Source organism: Abramis brama (genome assembly GCF_963993115.1).
Source record: "Abramis brama genome assembly, chromosome: 20".
In the NCBI taxonomy this organism is placed as follows: Eukaryota; Metazoa; Chordata; class Actinopteri; order Cypriniformes; family Leuciscidae; genus Abramis; species Abramis brama.
In genome coordinates this window covers 1,644,347-1,664,711 of record NC_139982.1, presented here as the reverse complement: position 1 = coordinate 1,664,711, position 20,365 = coordinate 1,644,347, and the positions used below count along the sequence as shown (strand labels likewise).

The window sequence follows — 20,365 nt, the reverse complement described above, 5'->3', positions numbered from 1 at the left end:
AAGAGCAGGATGGGGCTGTTGAGGGACAAAAATATAGTAATGGAGCCCTCTCAACCTGCCCTGCATACAATGAACTATTAGAGGTAATGGCCCCCGTGTCTGAGAGATTAGATCTTGCTTGGAAACGCGAGAAGCCGCAGATTCACAGCGAGGTGGAGAGGTCCTGGAAAAAACATATTCGGCTCGCATTCATCTCTTTCATCACGTGAATTATGCGAATGTGGAGGGGATGCGAAAGTGCGGATATGCATCAATGCCTCTCATTGATTATACACCTGTCTTTCAATCAGGGAAACATCGATGTTAAAGACTCCAACCCTGCAGTCAAAGCCATGACGAGTAACATCAAAGCTCAGGCGTATGCAGCTGCGGGTCAGGCCGGTGGGGCGTTTCACTCAGTGGCAGTGTTGAAGGCCAACCAGGTTAAACCTGCTTAAACCTGGGTAAAAAAGATCTCTCCCCATCCTTTCTGGCCCCTCCCCTCCTTCAAAGACCTTGAGTGGGGGGTTTGGGAGGTGCTTTTGAAACAGCACATCAAGTGTGTCTGCTTTCTGTGAGCCGCTGTGATGGCTGTCTCTTAGGTTGAGCGTTTACTCTCCTTCTAGAGAGTAACTCTGTTGGGCCAACGCTCACCTGAGCTGCGGCTGGACAACGACAACAAGCGTGTCAGCTCTGGGGGCCGCTGTGATGGCTGTTTCTAAGGTTGAGTGTGTTTGGCCTCCTCTCTTTCTAGAAAGTATGGACCTTTACCCTGACTGTTCCAAGCTGGTAGAATGACCTGCCCAACTCCACCCGAGCTGCTGAGTCTTTAGCCATTTTCAAGAAACGGCTGAAGACACATCTTTTTCTGCAACACTTGACCCATTAATACTAACACTTACTATTCTATTTCTATTAAAAAATAATAATAATAAAAACCTTGCTACGTGTACTGTGCTGGACTAACTGGGACTGGTCATGGCACTTGCATATTGTTGCCCTATTGTTGGTTTGATTGCTTCTATTGCGCTCCTCATTTGTAAGTCGCTTTGGATAAAAACCTCTGCTAAATGATTAAATGTGATGTAATGTAAATGAAAGGGAACATCTCAGGTTACGCATGTAACCATGGTTCCCTGAGAAAGGGAACGAGACACTGCGTCTCACTGTCATGCTTTGGGTTTACCCGGTCACGTCCCCTTCAGACAAAAATACTGATGACGTGTACTTTAGATGGCCTTTTATACTCAAGGTTGCACTAGAGTGATCTCACGGCTGTCGCAGGCCAATGTCATTATCGCATTTGATACATGTACTTCAGACATCATAATGCTGGAGGCATTCCCCAAAGCCTTGTTACCCTTCTCAGGGAACCATGGTTACATAACCTGAGACATTCTGTCATCCTTCCAGAATGAGTGGATTCCCAACAATGGTAGAAATGGTAGAAGGTCTTCATAATGCTAGCTAGGACAGTTGATCTGACATTCCTGTATTTAGAGAGGCTGCATAAATGGAAGATCCTGAAATGTATCCTGAATCCTTTGGGTGGGAGTGTCAGAATACTCTCACTGTTTAGATGCTGGGATATAATTTCAGATGAATCCCAGTTCAGTGAGGCTTGTGTATTCTGTACATTAACCAATAGGCAATTAATTCTTAGTCAGCTCAGGTTTGTTTGTATAGTTCACAGTGCACAACATTCTAGAGCAGCTTTACAGATCATGTCTTTTTTGGCTACCTTTTTTGTGCCATCCATTATCCAGGTCCCTGAGAAATAAAAACCTGCCCTGTACAGCTGTGATCACCGAGCTTTCGATGTTGTTATGGAAAGGCCGATGCTGATCGGTTGGTTTTTGTCACATGACCTGCTGTGCGCTTGCGGCATTCTGAAAAGTTGAGATGTTTTCAACCGACCGCGTCGCTTCTATCATGAGCACCTACTTTTGAAATAACGAATTTGCACGCACATAAAACGCGATATATGAACGGCCCCTGACTGGTTCGTGTCGGCACTCGGCACCGCTGCGGAGTAGCACAGCACCTGCACAGTACTTACTGCTAGAGTTACGGACTGCAGCTTTCATAAATAATTAAAAAGCATGTCACTAAAAGCCAAATAACAGATTTGATTTGACTGAACAGTGGGAATATTATTATCATAGTTTCCCAGAGAGCAGAAAAGTCATCTGAAGTAGAAATTAGCCTATATATCAGTGTATATCATTGTTAACGAAATGCAACGGTTACAAATTTGACATTCAAAATTGAATTAACAGCAGCTGTACCGCGAACAGCCAGTCAGCAAACAAGGAGCATTCTTATAAATTATTTTAAACTGAGAACATTAACAGGGAAAAAGCAGAATGATTTATTTAAACTTTCGAATTCGAACTTTCAAAATAGATTTGAAAATTAGTGTGAGTTTGATGTCTTTACTGCCGTGGTGCGCCTGAGGCATGCAAGTCCAAGCGATTGCCTATAATCTTCTAACAAGAATAAACACATATGAACAATTAAATTATTATTGTATTATTCATTATTCTGAACTATCTTGAAACTATCCAAGCAGTGTTTCACGCTCAGATGTGACGGCGGAATTAATACATTACCAAAATGTGATTAGAGAATATATTTAAATTATCCATCAAATTGTCATTTTCTCCTTACAGTCTTGTGAGTTAACAATAATGCCTGGCCAGTAAATTACTTGGTGAACAAAGAAAACATTACTTAATGCCTAAAAATGTAAGTTTTACCTTTTAAATAGAATTTAGTTTAATTAATTTTAAAATTTGTCGCCAGAGTGAATGGGAACATGATTTATTGAAAATAGGTAGTTCTTAAGTCAATACTTCTTTAATGGCTTGTCAACTTTGCATTCCTCCGCTGCGTGATTCTAGCCAGCGCTGGATTGTTGTCAGTGCGAAACACATTTTTGAGCACATGAATGCTGTTCCTGTGAATGCTGATTCTTGTCAGTGCTTGAGTCGTTGCAAAAGAAATGATACATAGTTTACATGTCACATTAAACTGGCAGATTTAAGAATGTTGTTGGCAATTATTTTGCAAGTAATTACATGTTTAATCTTGTCTTGCCTGGATCTTTGGTGTAAACTCGTGAACGCCCTCCATGAACACCTGAGCGCTTCCAAAATCTTGCTGTCAATGCCAATGTTGAGAACCACTAAACTAGATGATGTTTTACTCTATTAAAATATTACTTTTGGTTATTTTACACAAATATATGTGCTATATTTCAGTGGTTAAGACTGCATGAAGGTTTTCACTTCTGAGAGCGACAAAGAAATCGAATATATTTAACGCTAGTTAATTTTTCTTTCGCTTCTCTACTTATTCATCCAGCATTACATTTGTTTATGAATTTTACTTTCATATATATTTTTGGTTTGTTTGCAATATTATGTATATGAGGGTGACCCTAAAGGTGCATTCGCCAGAGTTTAGTTCAAGTTCACAGTGACTAGACTTGACAGATCTGACCCTGCTGTTGTTCTTACCTTTTGTCCCGCATCTGCATCACTGCGCATGTTTAAATGATATGGGGATTTGCCTGTAGTTGTCTCACACTCAGTAATTTTGAAGTGTTTTTTATTTTGTTATTGTTTGTATTGTTTATGGCAAAGACTTTGAAGGGAATAGGGTGATCATTTCTGAATGATACACATCCTCTGATTTTTTAAATGTCTCTCACACTTACACGTCCAGTACGCATCCGTTCTGTTCTAAATAACTGGATAGAAACAGCCGAAAGTGAAGAGCCGTCAACGTCATGCATGACCTTGTGTGCAGCTCCTTGGAATATTGAGATTTGATTGGCCAGACACTGTTATGGTAAATTTAAATGAAGAATTACCATATGTAATGGTAAATTATGGTAAATTATCATATGTAGAGAATCTTAATCATAATGATTTTAATTATTTGTTTTAATTTTTACATAATACACAACACTATTAATCTAAATGAGATGATAAGGGGATGGTGGTTTACAGAGATGTGTTTTGAACAAGGGCATGGCAGATCGAGCACTGCATAATTTCAAGTCAAAGAACTCACACTATATATAAATGAATAAACATAAACATGCAATTTGCAGAGTGTCAAAAGGGAAAACTGAATGTTTTAGTAACCTGATCATTTAAAATGATCATATGAACGTTGCTGAATCTCGCTTTTATCATCTCTATTCTGTTATCCATCATACTTTGAATGATTGCTTAGATCTGAGTCCCCATACTTTTCGCTGTCAAGGGCAGATCACTCTGTTCTGTTTCAGTTTTTCTTCTGCTATTGTTACATGGATTGATTTTACAATTCAAATCCATTCACAGAAGACAATTTTATATTGGCAACTTTATTGCATCTGCATTTCTCATTGCATGCATGCTATCTCTGCGCCCTGACGTGTGCATGTCAAAATGTCTGAGCAGCCGCTGTGAGTTCTGCCAACGCTTAACATTCCTATATTCGTGGCGACCCATCAAGCGTATGCAAGCTCTGATGCATCAGTTTTATTTTATTTTTGAAATACATATTATATCATGGGTAAGTGATAATGCAGCCATGTTTGCGCCCGACGCAAATCTAAAATGGGTTGGTGTGAAGTCGCTTCATTACTCATAGGTGTGGTTTGGGCGTAACGTGAAATAAACCAATCAGAGCGACATCTCACATTCCCTTTAAGAGCAGGCGCGCTTGTTCCATGGCGGATTGCTATTATAACGGCGGATTTGCCGGCGCACGCCAGGAGTGGTTCACAGCCGAGGAGACCGACGTTCTCGTCAGGGCCGTAAAACACAGAGAAGTGACGTTGGGGATGGAGAAACACACCCAGATTAGCTTTGGTTAAACAGGCGTATAATAATTTGGGTAAATGTGCAAGCTAGATTTATGCCTATTTTTTCACATGTGGAATATTTTTCCTTGTAATTATGTATGGTTTGCAAAAATGAAAACTGCTGCGTCTGTGTAGATGAGAGAAGCAAAGTGTATGCGCGTTGTGCACACGCTACATTATGGCCAAGCATGCGCCCTTAAAATAGCATCTGAATAACACGCCACTGACTTTAGACGAGGTTTCTCCTGGTCTGTGACGGAATTGTTTTCTGAAACTGCAAAATAGCATGAGGGAACGTTTGCGCCGGAACACGCCTCCTCTTTGCGCTGAACCGCCCCCGGGAGCGCAAGTTCATTCCCTAATTTACCGACGTGTGTCTGTGGAGGGAAAAGTCCGCTGTGCGTCGGGTGCAAAATAGGAATGATTCATGCGTCGGTGTACAAAGTCAATTGCGCTGGGTGCAAGATAGGGACCCTTGTCTTTGTATTTTGAACGTTGTTTGAAAACACTGAAAGTTTGTGATTATATAAATCCTATATGAGCGTGTCAATCTCTGGCAAAGCATGAAAGCTGATTTGTGTTTAGCAGTCTTGTAAGTGTGATCGTATTGCAGCTTGCCCTGTGACAGGCATGGTTTCGTGGGCCGGTTACAGTGTTTCAGAGGGCTGTAGTTTATGGACCTCTGGCCTAAATACTGCTTGGCAGAGAGCGAGAGACAACCCCGTTTAGGTCTAGGACGACTGGAATCCTTGACAATGGGAACTTGAACATGTTTGTAGCTCACTTTCTTGGCTGACTGGATCACCTTCTGCTGTGTTTTGCCATCGTAAATGAAGCAGCTCACAGATCTGGCACTGACACGGCATTAGTAGAGCATTGGTAGAGCTCGTCTGAATATGCCTTATTACCACAGAGTTCCAGTTGCCCAATGCTATCCTCGAATATAATCCTTGCTCAGTGTGTTAAACGTGAATCCATAAGTGTGAGTCTTAAGTCTTTTAACAATGACCAACACCGTTGACATGTTTGTGTGCAGCAAAGCAAACATTTAATATGTGAGTCAAACAAACTCATGCAATCCATCGGTCTCATATGGGCTAGAATGACTCTGTGTGTGTGTGTGTGTGTGTGTGTGTGTGTGTGTGTGTGTGTGTGTGTGTGTGTGTGTGTGGTTCAGGTAAACCCTACATATTGGGGACAAAATATCTGAAATGACTGGAATAACCAAAGCCATTTAACAGAACAGGAATCGTATATCAGTTAACAACACACCAAACTTGAAAAAGGTAGGGATGATAAATTTTCACTTAGACATCAAAAATAGCAAAACTTCCCGATCTCCATCTGTTCCTTGAAGCTGGCGAGGAGATCTACCCGTAGGGAACCCAGCATTGCCTCATTAAGACAGACACATGTGCCACTCTGCCAGTTCCTCTAAACACGCATCCAATTAAAAATGTGTAATTACACAAGATCACACATGATCAGCCAACATGAACACCAGAGTGTCGCGTCTGTGAGAGGGAGCAGTGCTAATGCGTTTGCAGGGTGTACATGTGCATTGCTTATTTTCACACCATATATTCTGACCTAATTTTATTTATTTATTTCTCAGATTCAAAGTAAACCAATATGTGGATTAAACAGGATTTTAAGAGCGGCCATGTTAAACGGTGCTGATATCTGACATAAACTGTGGATGTTCTCTGACTGATTTGAGAACCCTATTAACCTTATAGCAACATTGTTTTGCTAGTGTAGTAGGGGCTTTAAAGTGTATTATGAGAAACATTGAATTGCTTTTAATTTACTTAATTTTTTTTAACTGCTAACAAACTAACAAAAGAAGCTCTCCAATATGAAATAAGACAAAGCAGAACTGCAGTATTTAGGCCTGGTTATGATTTTATTCTAATAACATGTTACTAAACGTGTCCTCTGATGTTCATCATACATCACTTGATCTGCTGAACAAAAACTGTATAAATATAGTTCCTATTTGTAGGAACTCGAACACAGGGTGATGATGCCATAGCAACACATCAGTGCTATAGAATCGTGTCAGTTGATTGGCTGATGGCGCTAAAACATCGCTCATAAGGAGCTGTCAGAGCTGTAAGTACACACATGGTGCCATTGTGTCTGATTTTTCTTTCTGCAGTGCACAGTTTGTCCCAGCCGGTTGTCCTACAACTCACGCTGAAGTGAAATAATTCCACTTTTGAGTGGCAGTCATGTGGCTTCAGCCTTGCACACTATGACGGTCTTGAAAGCCTGTCAAGCTCATTTCAAGAGGCGCAGCTGTGGATGCCGAGGCCTGACACTGAGGGCTACCAAGCAAAAGATTGAAGCGAAAGATTGAAGATCCTGTTGGTTCCATACTGAATTTTGTTCAGATGCAACTCCTTTGACACTTAAGGTGTATGTAGTTCCTGCTTTAAGATTTGGCTTTTGCCAATTAGTCGGTGCATTTTCTAGTGTTTTCACCTCTGAGCATCCGGGCTGAAAGTGAATGAAAGTTTGACTCCTGGATCACAAGTTCTTATCATTTGACAGGTCTACATTTTATGTATAGCTATTGGTGTGCTACTATGTGTGCCACATGGGCTGAGCTACTGTTTGCATGGCGTGACTGCATCATTCCCATTGCGTCATCTTGCAGTGTTGAGTTCCAACAAAATGGAAAGTCTAGGTTACTGATGTAACCCTGATTCCCTGAGTGGGAACAAGACGCTGTGTAGCTTCTTGGGCTTGTGCCCTTTGCAGACAAATCTAATGCAGTGGTGCCAAGTGGGCTAGTAAGGCTCCTTATGGGCGTCATCCATCAGCCAATGAACTGGCGTGATTCTGTAGGACAACGTGACCACTGATGTGTTCCCATTGCATCATTACGCAGCGTCTCGTTCCCAGAAAGGGAACATCTTGGTTACGCAAGTACCGTTGTTCCCTTTTTGTCAGTCACGTTCAACGTTACGTCAGAACAACTGACGACTCGGGATCCCAATTCATCAGTCGTTCTGACGTAACGTCGATTGTGACCGACTAAAAGGGAACCAGGGTTACCTCATTAACCTAGATGTTTTGTTGTTATTTGTATGATTGTTTATGTAAATGCCAGCTGCCCCTTCACATGCTCATGCCATGACCCCACCTATTTACTCTTTTGTCTGTTTTTGTCTGCAGTTCTGGAAACATGCCGAAGCACGTGGAGGTCAGAATGCATGAGAGCCACCTGGAGCCCATTGAGGCGAGGCCGAGGTCCAAATTTGTCACAATATGCCAGAAGCTGCGCAAGAACTTGCTGCTCACACTGACTGTCCTGGGTGAGTGTTCTTCAACATTTGACAGTGATGAACAGTTTCACAGCAATCGTAGCATCATTACACATAGAGCTATGCTGAATATCTGCACAGGAGAGGCTCAGAACACCACGGGAAACAGCTGACTGTAAATCCTGCTATTTGTTTTAAACCTCTGTCAAATAAAGTGAAATAAATTGTGGGGAATGAATATTTCTGCAGAGAAAATATGCTTTCATTTACTGCGACTGAAGCCTTGTTGAACGAACAGGTGAATATGCGATGAGCTCTAGAGAGTGTGTATAGCAGTTAGTGTCTCTGTGAAGAAATCCGGCGTGGGCAGGTGTGATACATGTGCGATATGTGTGTGTTTCAGGACGTAACAAACAAACTTCTTTGCAGGATTATAAAGCCAGAAAGTAATCTGCCTCAGCATTAGTGCTGTAAAGAGTGTTAGGTACATGTAGAGCTGAACTGCACTATTCCCAGAGCCTTCACTACACACAGATCTGGATAATGACGCCTCATACAGCATAGTTCCACAACACAATATCTGAAAACATCCCATGTGTATGTCATGGTACATATGACTACCCAGACCTGAATTTCAAGACTCAATAAGACTTTTATTTTTTTTAGTCTAATTCAGCACACTACACATGATTTTTTCACATTTATTTAACATCTGCCTTTGGTTTCAGAGGACCTTAACTGGCTGATGAGATTATTTGTTTGGAATCACATATGTTCAGGAATACTTTGTCCAAATGATCCAAAAGAAGAGCTTCTCTTTCCCCCATCCCAGGTGTGATTTTGGGAGCGGTTTTTGGTATGCTGCTGCGTGTCGCTTCTCCGATCGATGACAACATTGTCATGGTCATTGCCTTCCCTGGAGATATTCTAATGAGGATGCTGAAAATGCTCATCCTTCCCTTAATCATCTCCAGCTTAATCACAGGTAACACACAAACCTCCTCTTTTAACGAGCTGTCGACTGCCCACATACTGTACAACAAATTCTACTGATAAATAATGCCTGTGTGTGTTATATTACACTAACAAACAGAGGGAGAGAGATCAATAATCCTTAACCCTTAAGCCTTTTGAAAATATGGTCATATCTTTGATTTAATAAAGCCAAAATCTGCTGATGCAGAGCAATGTGAGAAAAACTGTGCTCTGTCTTTTTAAGTTGCACTGTTCTCATAAATGATGTTTGCTTTTGCTTCAGCTGCATTGTTTCCTGTATTTACTCTTCAGAGTCAAAGCATTCTCTACGGTGTTATTCTCTACGGTCACTTCATGCAACTCAGTGATTTGATTATTTATTACTATCCGATTTGCACATTACATTTTACACTTGGCAACATAAACATATCTTCACAAAATGGGAATAAATCTGATGTTTAATTCCTGTGTTTGCACTAAGTGAGACTCAACTGAGCTCCCGTCACAAACACCTCCTCCTGAAGTCTGTATTGCAATCTGTCTCAAACGCTTGCTCTCTTCATGATTATATATATTCCTGTAGTTCAGTCAGTGAAGCATGGCGCTAGCAAAGCAAAGATCATGGGTTTGATTTCCAGGGAATGCATGAACTGATAAATGCAGTGTAAGTATTTCTGGATAAAAGTGTCTGCTGAATGCATAAATGACCGTATGGCTGTGAAGTGTGAAGTTTAAATTCTTAAATAACACAAAATCTTAACAAAAACTGTCCTTCAATGTCTGTGTTTTCATTCATTTTAATTATGTAAGAGATAAATCGTTGAATGCGGAGGGCAGCTGTGAAGGAAGTCCTCCTGTAGAAGAAATCCCCTTTTCTCAGAAAGAGAAGGGTCTTTTTTCAGTCATTATATGTTGTGAACATGTGCCCTATATTGGACTGTTTAAATATGTTGAACATTTGGTTTGATAACTCATTTTTCATGCCCTCTGTTTTTACCATTAACAGCCAACAGTGTCCAACAGACATTCACAAAAGTACTTTAATATATTTGTATATATTTTTTTTATAATATAATAATATACCGGTACGTTTTATATAAAACTTATTATATAAGTAAACTTCTCTAAACTTTCATTTTCCCTCATGCCAATTCACTGGGGTTTAACACAAAAGTATAGAAAAGGGTCATGATTTCGTTTAGTAGAGCTTTTGCATGTCTTTGTGGATAGCAAGGGTCAGACTGTCATTATTGCTATTTAATATGCTTTATGATGAGATATAGTTATATTTTTGATATAGCATATGTATATATTTATAATAAATAAATAAATAAACAAAGTTACGAGCTAGTAAATGTAAACTTTTAGCTTTATTTCAGAGGTGGATTTACACAGCAATTACATTCACAGGATTCTTGTGCACAGACAAAAGAAATAAGATGTGTGCTGATTGTCATAAAAGGGATGTTTAAAGATTTTTACTCTATGACTGCTTTCATAGCCAATGCATTAAAGCAGATTGAGCTAGACTAGAGTGCTAAAAGCTATATATCAAGACATTTGAGCTGGTGAATATGAAACAATGACATGACATTTCCCCAACCAAGGTCTGGCTGGTCTGGATGCGAAGTCAAGTGGTCGTCTGGGTTCCAGAGCCATGATCTATTACATGACCACTACTATCATTGCTGCTGTGCTGGGTGTGATCCTGGTGCTCCTCATCCACCCTGGAAATCCAAAACTCAAGGAGAATCTTGGAGAAGGAGCTAAGAATGATGAGGTTTCCAGTCTGGATGCCTTTTTTGACCTTATCAGAAACCTCTTTCCTGAGAACTTGGTTCAGGCTTGCTTCCAGCAGGTACGATGCAAGTTGATACAGCATACGTGTTATGTATATATGGCTGGGGAAAAAATTGATGCAGCATCCGCAAAGTTTCCACATTCATTTAGACATTCAGTGTGAAAATATAATTCATTAGTTTCTTTTACGTAAATACAGCACTAGTAAATACCTGCATGTAATTACACTGTTGACTGACTGAACACTTAAACACTTATATGTACTGTGTCAGCACACTAAGCAGACTGTATTAAATGCTTAATGGTTAAGCATTTAATACAGTGGGACAGGAATAGGAACTTTAAGTGGGACAGGAACTTGCTACAAAATGGTGAATTGATTGAGGTGATGTTTAAATGCACAGATCCAGACCGTTGTGAAGAAGGTAGAAGTTCAGCCTGACCCCGTTGACCCCAACAGCACCCTGTCTGACTTTCTCTCTAATGCGACCAAGCCACCGCCCATTATTATAAACAAGAAATCTCTAGAGTTCAAGAGTGGAATGAATGTGCTGGGTAGGGCAATCATTCTCTCAAATATCTTTAGATAAATCCTTACCTTTTCATTTATTTATCTTTTTTCATCTTTGTCTTTCAATATGTTCCAGGTCTAATTGGATTCTTCATTGCCTTTGGAATTTGCATGGGCAAGATGGGAGAGAGAGCTAGGCTTATGATTGAGTTCTTCAACATTCTCAATGAGATTGTGATGAAGCTTGTCATCATGATTATGTGGTCAGTTGGACTTTTCATGTCCTCTAGCTGAATAAGAAGTCTAGTGATTATGTTTTATACCGATGGACTCACATTATGGACTTTATACTGTAGGTACTCACCCTTTGGCATCGCCTGCTTGATCTGTGGAAAGATCATCTCTATTAAAGATCTGGAGGTGGTGGCCAGGCAGCTGGGGATGTACATGGTGACGGTTATTATTGGTCTGATCATCCATGGTGCCATATTCCTGCCATGCATCTACTTTGCAATTGTGAGGAAAAACCCCTTCACATTCTTCATGGGAATCTTCCAGGCCTGGATCACGGCTCTGGGCACAGCTTCTAGGTATGAATTTACACTACATGATCTACATTCTATGTAGCCATAAATTTGTAAAAATAAAAATAAAAATAAAAACATTTTTAGCCATATATTATACATATATATTTACATTTTACATCCATAGTGCAACATAATCACAAGCATGATTTATTATCAGAGTAAGAATGATCATTTTTGTCTTTTCTTCTTCTAGTGCTGGCACTCTGCCTGTAACTTTCCGTTGTCTTGAAGAAAACCTTGGTATTGACAAGAGAGTTACACGTTTTGTGCTTCCAGTTGGAGCAACAATTAACATGGATGGAACAGCCCTTTATGAGGCTGTAGCTGCCATTTTTATTGCCCAGATGAATGGAATTTATTTAGATCCTGGTCAGATCGTCACTGTCAGGTAATAATAGGTTGATTCGTAATTATATTATGAACCAACATCCACCTAATGATTCATGCACTGTGCACCAACTAAATGTTACAGTTATTCAATGTTTTTTGTAGGTGAATGTTCAACAATATGCATTTGTTCCTCCCAAGATTTTCCCCCCAAAATACCCAAATTTAACATTTCCCTTACCAGAAACTGCATTATGCATATCAAATAAAAAGTGATTTTCTCATTAGCTGTCAATTATTCTTGTCCTCTGCTGAAATCTTAAATAAAGTATAAATAAGTTAAAAACACCTAACACACTAACAAAATAGTCTAATTTTTCAACTGAGGTCAGTTCAGTGTCGATCCAGTTTTGTTCAATAACTGTGTAAAGTTCATATCAATTATAAAATTAGTTCAGTTCAGCTATGAAGCAGCTCTGTAGAATGAGAGGGAAGTCATCATCCAGCTCAGATCAGTTGTCATCCATTAGTGCCAGTGCAGTCAGATCAATAATATTAGCAAAGCAAGGCAAGGCAAGGCAAGGCAATTCATTTATAAAGCACTATTTAAAACAACAGTTAAACACCAATGTGCTGTACAGTTCTTAACCATGCAAAAAGCAAACATACAGTCCACACCAATATTACACAACACAGCAATAGTAGTAGTAGAGGTGAAGGAAGAAATGTAGGGGGCTTTGGAAGTGGCTGAGGCGATGACACAGGGAAGACAGGAGATGAAGAGGGGATGGTGCAATACGGACGATGAGACCCCGGCGGCGATGATGAAGGGCGTCTGATGGCACAGACCCAGAGATAACAGGCCATGGTTGAGACGAAGGAGGGAGGAGCCAAGGTGGTGTGGAGGCAGATGTCAACTGGGTGACGACCGACGGAAACGGAGCCGATGGATCCCAGGGCGCAGACGGAGAGCCGATGGATATGAGCGACATCGCTGGCACAGGACGATCATCTGAGGTGGAGCCAGACAGCCCGAGAACTGAGGCGATGGCGGTGTGACGGAGGACTGTGGTGTAACCAAAGGTCCGTGGCAGAGGTGGAGTGATGACTGACCAAGGGGGAGCCGGTGGGACGAGGGAACCCGGTGGAGCCGTAAGGCCGAGGGTGTCTGGAGGAGCCAAGGTGGAGCCGACAGGTCGATGGGCCGAGACTGAGCAGGATGATCTGAGGCGGGAGGCTGAGCTACTGGATCTATCCGTTAAGGGTCTGATGGTGGTTGTAGGACCTGAGGCTCGTCCGACTGTGTTCTGGACCGAGGGTAAACACACTCTAGACACCGGATGATATTGTCCCTCCAGTTCAGCCCTGAGGTGTCTGGGAGGTCTACAGGGTGATGGTAATACACCCAATCCAGAACAGTGACTTCAGGGTCTCGTCATCAAAGGGGCTGGTGACGGCAAAAAGGCAAAATTTCTACATGAAAATAAAAATTGTGTGGCTTCTGAGCCACAGCAGCGAAAAAGTATTCCATTCTTGGGTCCGATATTCTGTTATGCTAAATCCAAGATGAAGATGAAGCGAATATAATGCAAGGTTTATTCCTTCTTCAGGAAGATGATTTATCTGCCCATGCTTTATTTGCTTTGAGTCATTGGATTCATTGTGTTTCGGCAACTGACAATGTGTGGAATGATTGTTGGAACACGATGGCTTTTTGGAAGTATTTATCTCTGTGTCCTCATGAGTAAGAACATGCAAGGTAAGTGCGTGTAATGTTTGGTCGTTTGGCATTTGCCAACTGTGCTCGAATGGACTTGTTGAACCGGCTGCACTTTTAAAACGAAAGTGTTTCTTCCAAGGTTCATTTCGAGGAAAGAAGGGAAATCTGCTATCACCCATCGATCTAATTCTGGGGTTCACAAGGTGCTGCATGAGCTAGAGTTTTGGGGATTCGATGTTGAGCTTGAGGCATTTGACAGAGATCAGACAGTCTCTGCTTCTCTCTCACTCTGTGCAGTGTATTCTCTGAAGAGTTTGCACATAAGGAGTTGGTATCAAGTCTGGAAACTGACAATGCAATCTCTATTAACTTGTATTATGTCTCCATTTTCTATCACTGCAAATGATTTAGCACTTTTGGCTACAACATTCTGCTTACACGATCGGTCACTCCATGACTGATTTGCATGTTCAGGTTACAGTGTGTTAAACATTTCAAATGACAACAGTTCAACTGTGAGTTTTGGATACAATAATTTTTCATTCATGCTCCACGCAATAATGCTATTGGAGCATAGGAGCAGTGCTCACGACCACAATGTCATTTCAACAGTGTGTGTCCCTATGGGGATGTTCATATTAAATTGGCTGTACATTCTCCCGTTTTGGCCTTTTAGTAAAAAAAACATACAAACAGTTTTCTTGACATTAAGATGTAAACATGATTTTATAAGCCATTGTGAAACCTGCTTCATGGTATCAGTCAATTTCTGTGCCGCCTGTTGTCGACTTTTTGCATGTACATACAAGACAACATCATCAGCATACATTTGACAAATAACATCTAGAGGAAAGACATTTGGTAAATTATTTGCATACACACTAAACAACAATGGACCTATGATATGAGAAGAACCTGGTTTTACCTCTGATGCTGTGAGGATCACCGCTATTTCCGTCTCTGTTGTTGTCGCATGTTGATGTGGAACAGAAGGTAATGACCCAGATGAAACTGGTAATTACAAAGGGAGTGTACTAGCTAGAGTTATTGGAATAAATCCAATGCAGTTGGTGTACTTGCCTTCATTTAGGTGACACTCGCATGACCCAACATTGTGCGATTGGCACATTGTCTAAGGGCAAAGTACAGTGTCAGGTGACTGTAGGGGAAGAATGACTTGAAGATGAAGGTGGATGGGGAAAGTTTACTGGAGGTGATCAGGATGAAGGTGTAGCAGTCACTTTGATCATCATCTTCGTCCCCTTCTCCCCTTAGGAATTTTGCTATGTGTTCCACCTGTCATTTGTCATACTGTTTAAGTTTGCTGTGAAGCTGGGCCATGTCGACGGCCTCGCATCTTTCTCCTTGTCAGATATAGACTTGAAGAGTTTCCTCAGTGAGCCCATACTCAAAAAGTCTGTGGAGCTTGAAGTCTGTGGTGTCTGTGGCTGAATGCTCACCCTGTCTGGAGGCAGGCTCTGCTTGACTAGTTCTAGCCCCGAAGCTGCTGCTCCTTTCTGCTCCCCTGGCTCTCTTCTAATAATGTGTGAGGAAAGGGCAGGCTATAGTCAGGGATGTACTCCTCCAGATGCTTGGTGTGCAACAATGCATTGAGGGTCTATCAAAAGTCTTAATATGAGGGAGAGCAGTGGATTTATCTTCTGATGACAATAGTTGATCTGTCCCATGAGAATCTAGGCTTATTCTACAAACTAGAATGGTGCTGGGCTGAGAAGAGCATCTATCATTTAACTGTTGTGATTCTATATGGACTAGTCATTCCTAGGGATTCCCCTAAACATGGGCTACTACTGTAGTGTCTCGTTCTCTTATTAATGGAACCGGGGTAATATCCATGACCCGGAAGTTTTACTTTAAACTGTACTAGTTTCGATGTTGAAAGTGACATAATGACCTATGCTGTTTATCATTAATAAGAAAAGTACATCTAAGTAATCCATTTCCATAATGACAAAATATATATTACATTTAAATAATGCATAATACAGTTTCTTTGCCTATTTTAGCTTTATTTTCTTTTGACTTTTGTTCTTCCTAAAGTTGACATATTTTATTCTACAAAGAAAAGGCTCTTATACTACATATCGGAGAAATGTGCACTGGAGAAATGTCTGGCTGCTTGCCCAGCCTCAATAACCTGTTAAGCTAAATTCAGAACACCTTTAGTGGGCCGTATATTTTGTACATAACAAGTCATGTCTTTTGTCTTTTTTCATTTGCTCTGGACAAGAATGTCTACTAAATGCTTTGTATGTAAATATGAATTGAACATAAGTGCTTGCATTCCCATAATTTAGTCTTACAGCAACACTTGCCAGTGTTGGAGCGGCGAGTATCCCCAGTGCTGGACTGGTCACCATGTTACTTATCCTGACAGCCGTCGGCCTTCCTACTCAAGACATCAGTCTGCTGGTGGCTGTTGACTGGCTCCTGTGAGTATTCCTAATCTAGGTTTATTTTATCCTGATAAGGACTTTTTAATGTTAACTGAAGGCATTACCTGAAGCTGTCAGTAGCCATGTTTCCATTATCCTTCAAATTGTAAATTGAAATTGAAAATTCGCCCAATGGAAACACGTCAATTTTGCAAAAACTCCCATATATCACATAAAAGTTTTTATGATCGCATGAGGTGGTTTTTCAGGCAATTTGAAAAAGGAGCATTTCACAAAACTGCAATGGAAAGTTTTTGCGCATTTACAGGTCACCTGATGGCGCGGTATGTTTGGACAGAAGATGAGTCAGAGTTCTTTATAAAACTCATAAAAGACAAAAGAATTATGGGAATACTGGATTCTAAACCACCTTGAAGCAGATTTGAGGAAGAAACACACATAAACACCTCATACGTGACCCAAGTATAAGGAGCTTTCTTTGCCATTAATGATCGGATAACACGCCTACGACTCATTTGATTAAAGGGGTCATGAACTGAGAAATAAAAATTTCCTTGAGGTTTTGACATGTAAGAGGTCATCATATTATAAGAATATCCTGAAAGTTTCATTCCAAAATTAGCTTTTATTGGTACCAGGCCCAGCGAACGACTTGTCCTGGAATGTGCCTCTTTATGATGTAATAAGGTAGTGAAAGCTTAGGCCCCGCCCACTGGCGTTAGCACGATGAGGAAGAGAGTAGAGCACAGGGTCACTCACTGGACTAAAAGTACCATTACCTTCAGGATGCTTCCTTCCTAATGCTAGGAATGTGGATATGTATTTTCAACAATGGGAATGAATAAACATTATTTATTCATATTCGGTACTTTTCACTGGATTCTATGGTAAATCAGTCGGCAAATTTGGCGCAGGCTTTTACGATATGGACTCGACAGTATTGCCACAACATGTAAGTAATTTAATGTTGTGGCAAATTGTAAGTAATGATTCATGTAGCTACAGTCAGATGTTCTTTGTCCTGTCAGTAAATCAAATCGGTGACTAAACGGTCTAGCCTACTTCACATTGTTTATCTTAGTAGGGTGTAAATAATCTGTTATTTAAACTGATTTAATTATATATAGAAAGCGATCAAAGAACACTCCGTTTACAATAGCTGTAGCTGTCAATCAAACAGCACGTGTTTATCAGTGACTGAGTTCTGGACTCCCATAATAATCAACAAATCTCTTATTTACATTGTGTTTGCATTGTTATGATGAAAGCATTCATTACTGTGCAGAAATCGAGTTGCAATGACAAGATCGCTGCATACATGTCTGTGTTCAGTTACACGCTTATCACGGCAAACCTTTCATGCCACGATCTAAATATAATGCCATAGATCTAATTGTAATGCTATAATTATCACTTTTAACGAGTAGTTAACATTGAGAGCTGTAATAATAAAAATGTACTAAAAGTTTTTGAGAGAGTTCCACATGTAATATTAGTTATGTCAGCCAATCACAGCAGTGGGCGTTTACACTGAAGTCTCACAGCCAATCACAGCAGTGGGCGTTTACACTGAAGTCTCACAGCCAATCACAGCAGTGGGTGTTTACACTGAAGTCTCACAGCAGACACGGCCCTTTAAACAGAGCGTTCAAATAGAGGGTTAAAATTAGGCTAGGAAAAATGCCTTTAATTTCTAAATTATGAAAATCATACTAACATTATAAGTGCACCCCAGGAAACATTAATAATGGCTAGTGCAATGGCTGGGATACATGCAAACCTACTGACATCCGTTCCTATGTTTTTTGGAATGACTTTTCATTTACATTTCATTTGCATAACATCGGATAATGGAAACACAGTAATTTCACAATCGTTTTTTATTGACATTTAGAAAATATTGCAAAAGTTATGCGCAAATCTGTAATGGAAACACGGCTAGTGTCATTTTCAAGCTCATCCTACTCTTGTTAAGGAAATTCTTTGTGATTGCTGAGCGGAACTTTTCGTCTGGTGTTTTCTTTATTTTCCTCAGGGATCGTTTCCGTACCTCAGTTAATGTGGTTGGAGACTCATATGGTGCTGGCATTGTCTACCACTTGTCCAAGGCAGAGCTGGACGCTCTGGACGCCCAACATGGGAAGACTGATGACATAGAGTTGATGACCAAGACCCCATCCTACTATGATGACCTCAAAAACCATCATGAAAACAACTCCAACCAGTGCGTCTATGCTGCTCAAAATTCAGTCTTATTAGATGATTGCAAGGTACAAGTCACGCTTATGGACGTAGAGACATCTATTTAACACATGCCTGCATGCTCTGCACATCTCTTTACTGATATCTTTTGCATGTTAGCATATATGTATATCCACAAACATATATGTGTGTCTGTGCATATATGGTATGTATAGTATAATTGTGTTTGTGCTAATATTTATCTGCTTCTTTTCTTGGAGCATATTTTCTGTATTTTACAACATAGGATTCTTTGTTGTGAACAAAGTACATCAGAATCTATATTAAAAAATGAAATCATTATTTTTTACCATAAACTCTTTAAAATAAACTTCTTTTTTTTTACCTTACATCATCAAAAACAGTTATATCATGACAATTACAGTAATAGCACATACATCTTTGCCATCTTGAAGTGATACTTCAGATAGATATGCCATGCTTCAATGAATTGTAAATATTTATAAGTTATCTTTAAAAAAATTTTCAGTTGAGATACATGTGTATAATAATAAACTACAAACTAAGGCCACGTCCACACGAAGCCGGTGCGTTCCCGATCCGATTTTTTTTTTTCCTCGTTCTAAAAAAAAATTTCGTAAACACGGCGTCGTCTCAGGAAATATCTGCGTACACACGAAACCACTGAAACCGACTGAAAACGGTGTAGTATATATGCCAGACCAGTATGGGGCGCTGTAATTCTGACACAGAGATACACTATACACGGAGAAGAAGACTTTGAGCATGCGCATAACCTTGCGCGCTGTATACGAACCAAGAAGAAGAGGACGAAGATTATCGCTTGTTGCTCACCACAGTTGCAGTGAAGCAATATATTTTGCTGTAATAAAGTTAGTAGGCTTAGTAGCTTCTGCAGCACGAACACAATCATGTAAGTCCGCCATTATTTTTGTTGCTGTTACGCGTGACACAGACGACACGTGATGTGATGACATCATCGTTTCACAAAATATACGGATTGGCTGTACACACGAAACCGCAAGGGTGTCGTTTTCAGATTTATCCACTTTGGGACCCGGTTTCAAAAAATAGCGGTTTCAGTCTCCCAAAACGCCGGATCCGTGTGGACGAAACGCCAATACGATAAAAAATGTATACGTATACAGCGAAACGCGTCTCCGTGTGGACGGGCCCTAAAATAATCTTTTCCACCAGCGGGCTGAGAATGGTGATGAATGAATCCAGACACACCTGTAGTGACATGTTAATGGGTTTCTAGTATAGTACAGTATTATTCTACAAGCCTCTTTCATGAGCTAGCTAGCTCATTAAAACTCTCATATATCAATATATTACTCATATAATATTGTGTCAACAATTGTCCCTAGTAGCTAATCTAGGAACCTTTCCCTTTCTACATGATGTGAGCATCCTATATAGCACACACGCTCCAATGTTTACACACAGTATCATGCCACCACCAATTCTTTCGTGACCGAGGTTACAAACATCATAATCCTTAAAAGAAACCATAACCATGGCAACTGGCCCAGATCAGCATGAAACGGCATGGTTTGGCAACAAGAACCCTTCGGCCTGATGGTGGAAAAAAGGCTTTATTCAGCTCTGATGAATGCTCTATTGAGTGATTCAGTTTAAGTGATTATTCAGTTAACTCTGTAATTGAAATAAAATTCCCTGATGATCAAGT

General features: G+C 40.4%; 1 protein-coding gene across 2 annotated transcripts in view; it reads left to right on the top strand.

Annotated features, from left to right (window-relative positions):
- slc1a2b (solute carrier family 1 member 2b) overlaps positions 1 to 20,365 on the top strand; it is a 50,281-nt gene that overhangs the window by 21,835 nt on the left and 8,081 nt on the right. The window contains exons 2-10 of one of the 2 annotated variants that reach the window (XM_084094933.1): positions 8,024 to 8,163; positions 8,945 to 9,097; positions 10,695 to 10,945; positions 11,292 to 11,442; positions 11,535 to 11,661; positions 11,755 to 11,988; positions 12,179 to 12,373; positions 16,351 to 16,485; positions 18,485 to 18,673. In XM_084094933.1, coding sequence (XP_083951059.1) covers positions 8,034 to 8,163; positions 8,945 to 9,097; positions 10,695 to 10,945; positions 11,292 to 11,442; positions 11,535 to 11,661; positions 11,755 to 11,988; positions 12,179 to 12,373; positions 16,351 to 16,485; positions 18,485 to 18,673 — 1,565 coding nt within the window. In that variant the 5' untranslated portion in view covers positions 8,024 to 8,033. Of the gene's footprint in view, positions 1 to 8,023; positions 8,164 to 8,944; positions 9,098 to 10,694; positions 10,946 to 11,291; positions 11,443 to 11,534; positions 11,662 to 11,754; positions 11,989 to 12,178; positions 12,374 to 16,350; positions 16,486 to 18,484; positions 18,720 to 20,365 lie in introns of both variants that reach the window. The other variant, XM_084094932.1, reaches the window with a different exon arrangement.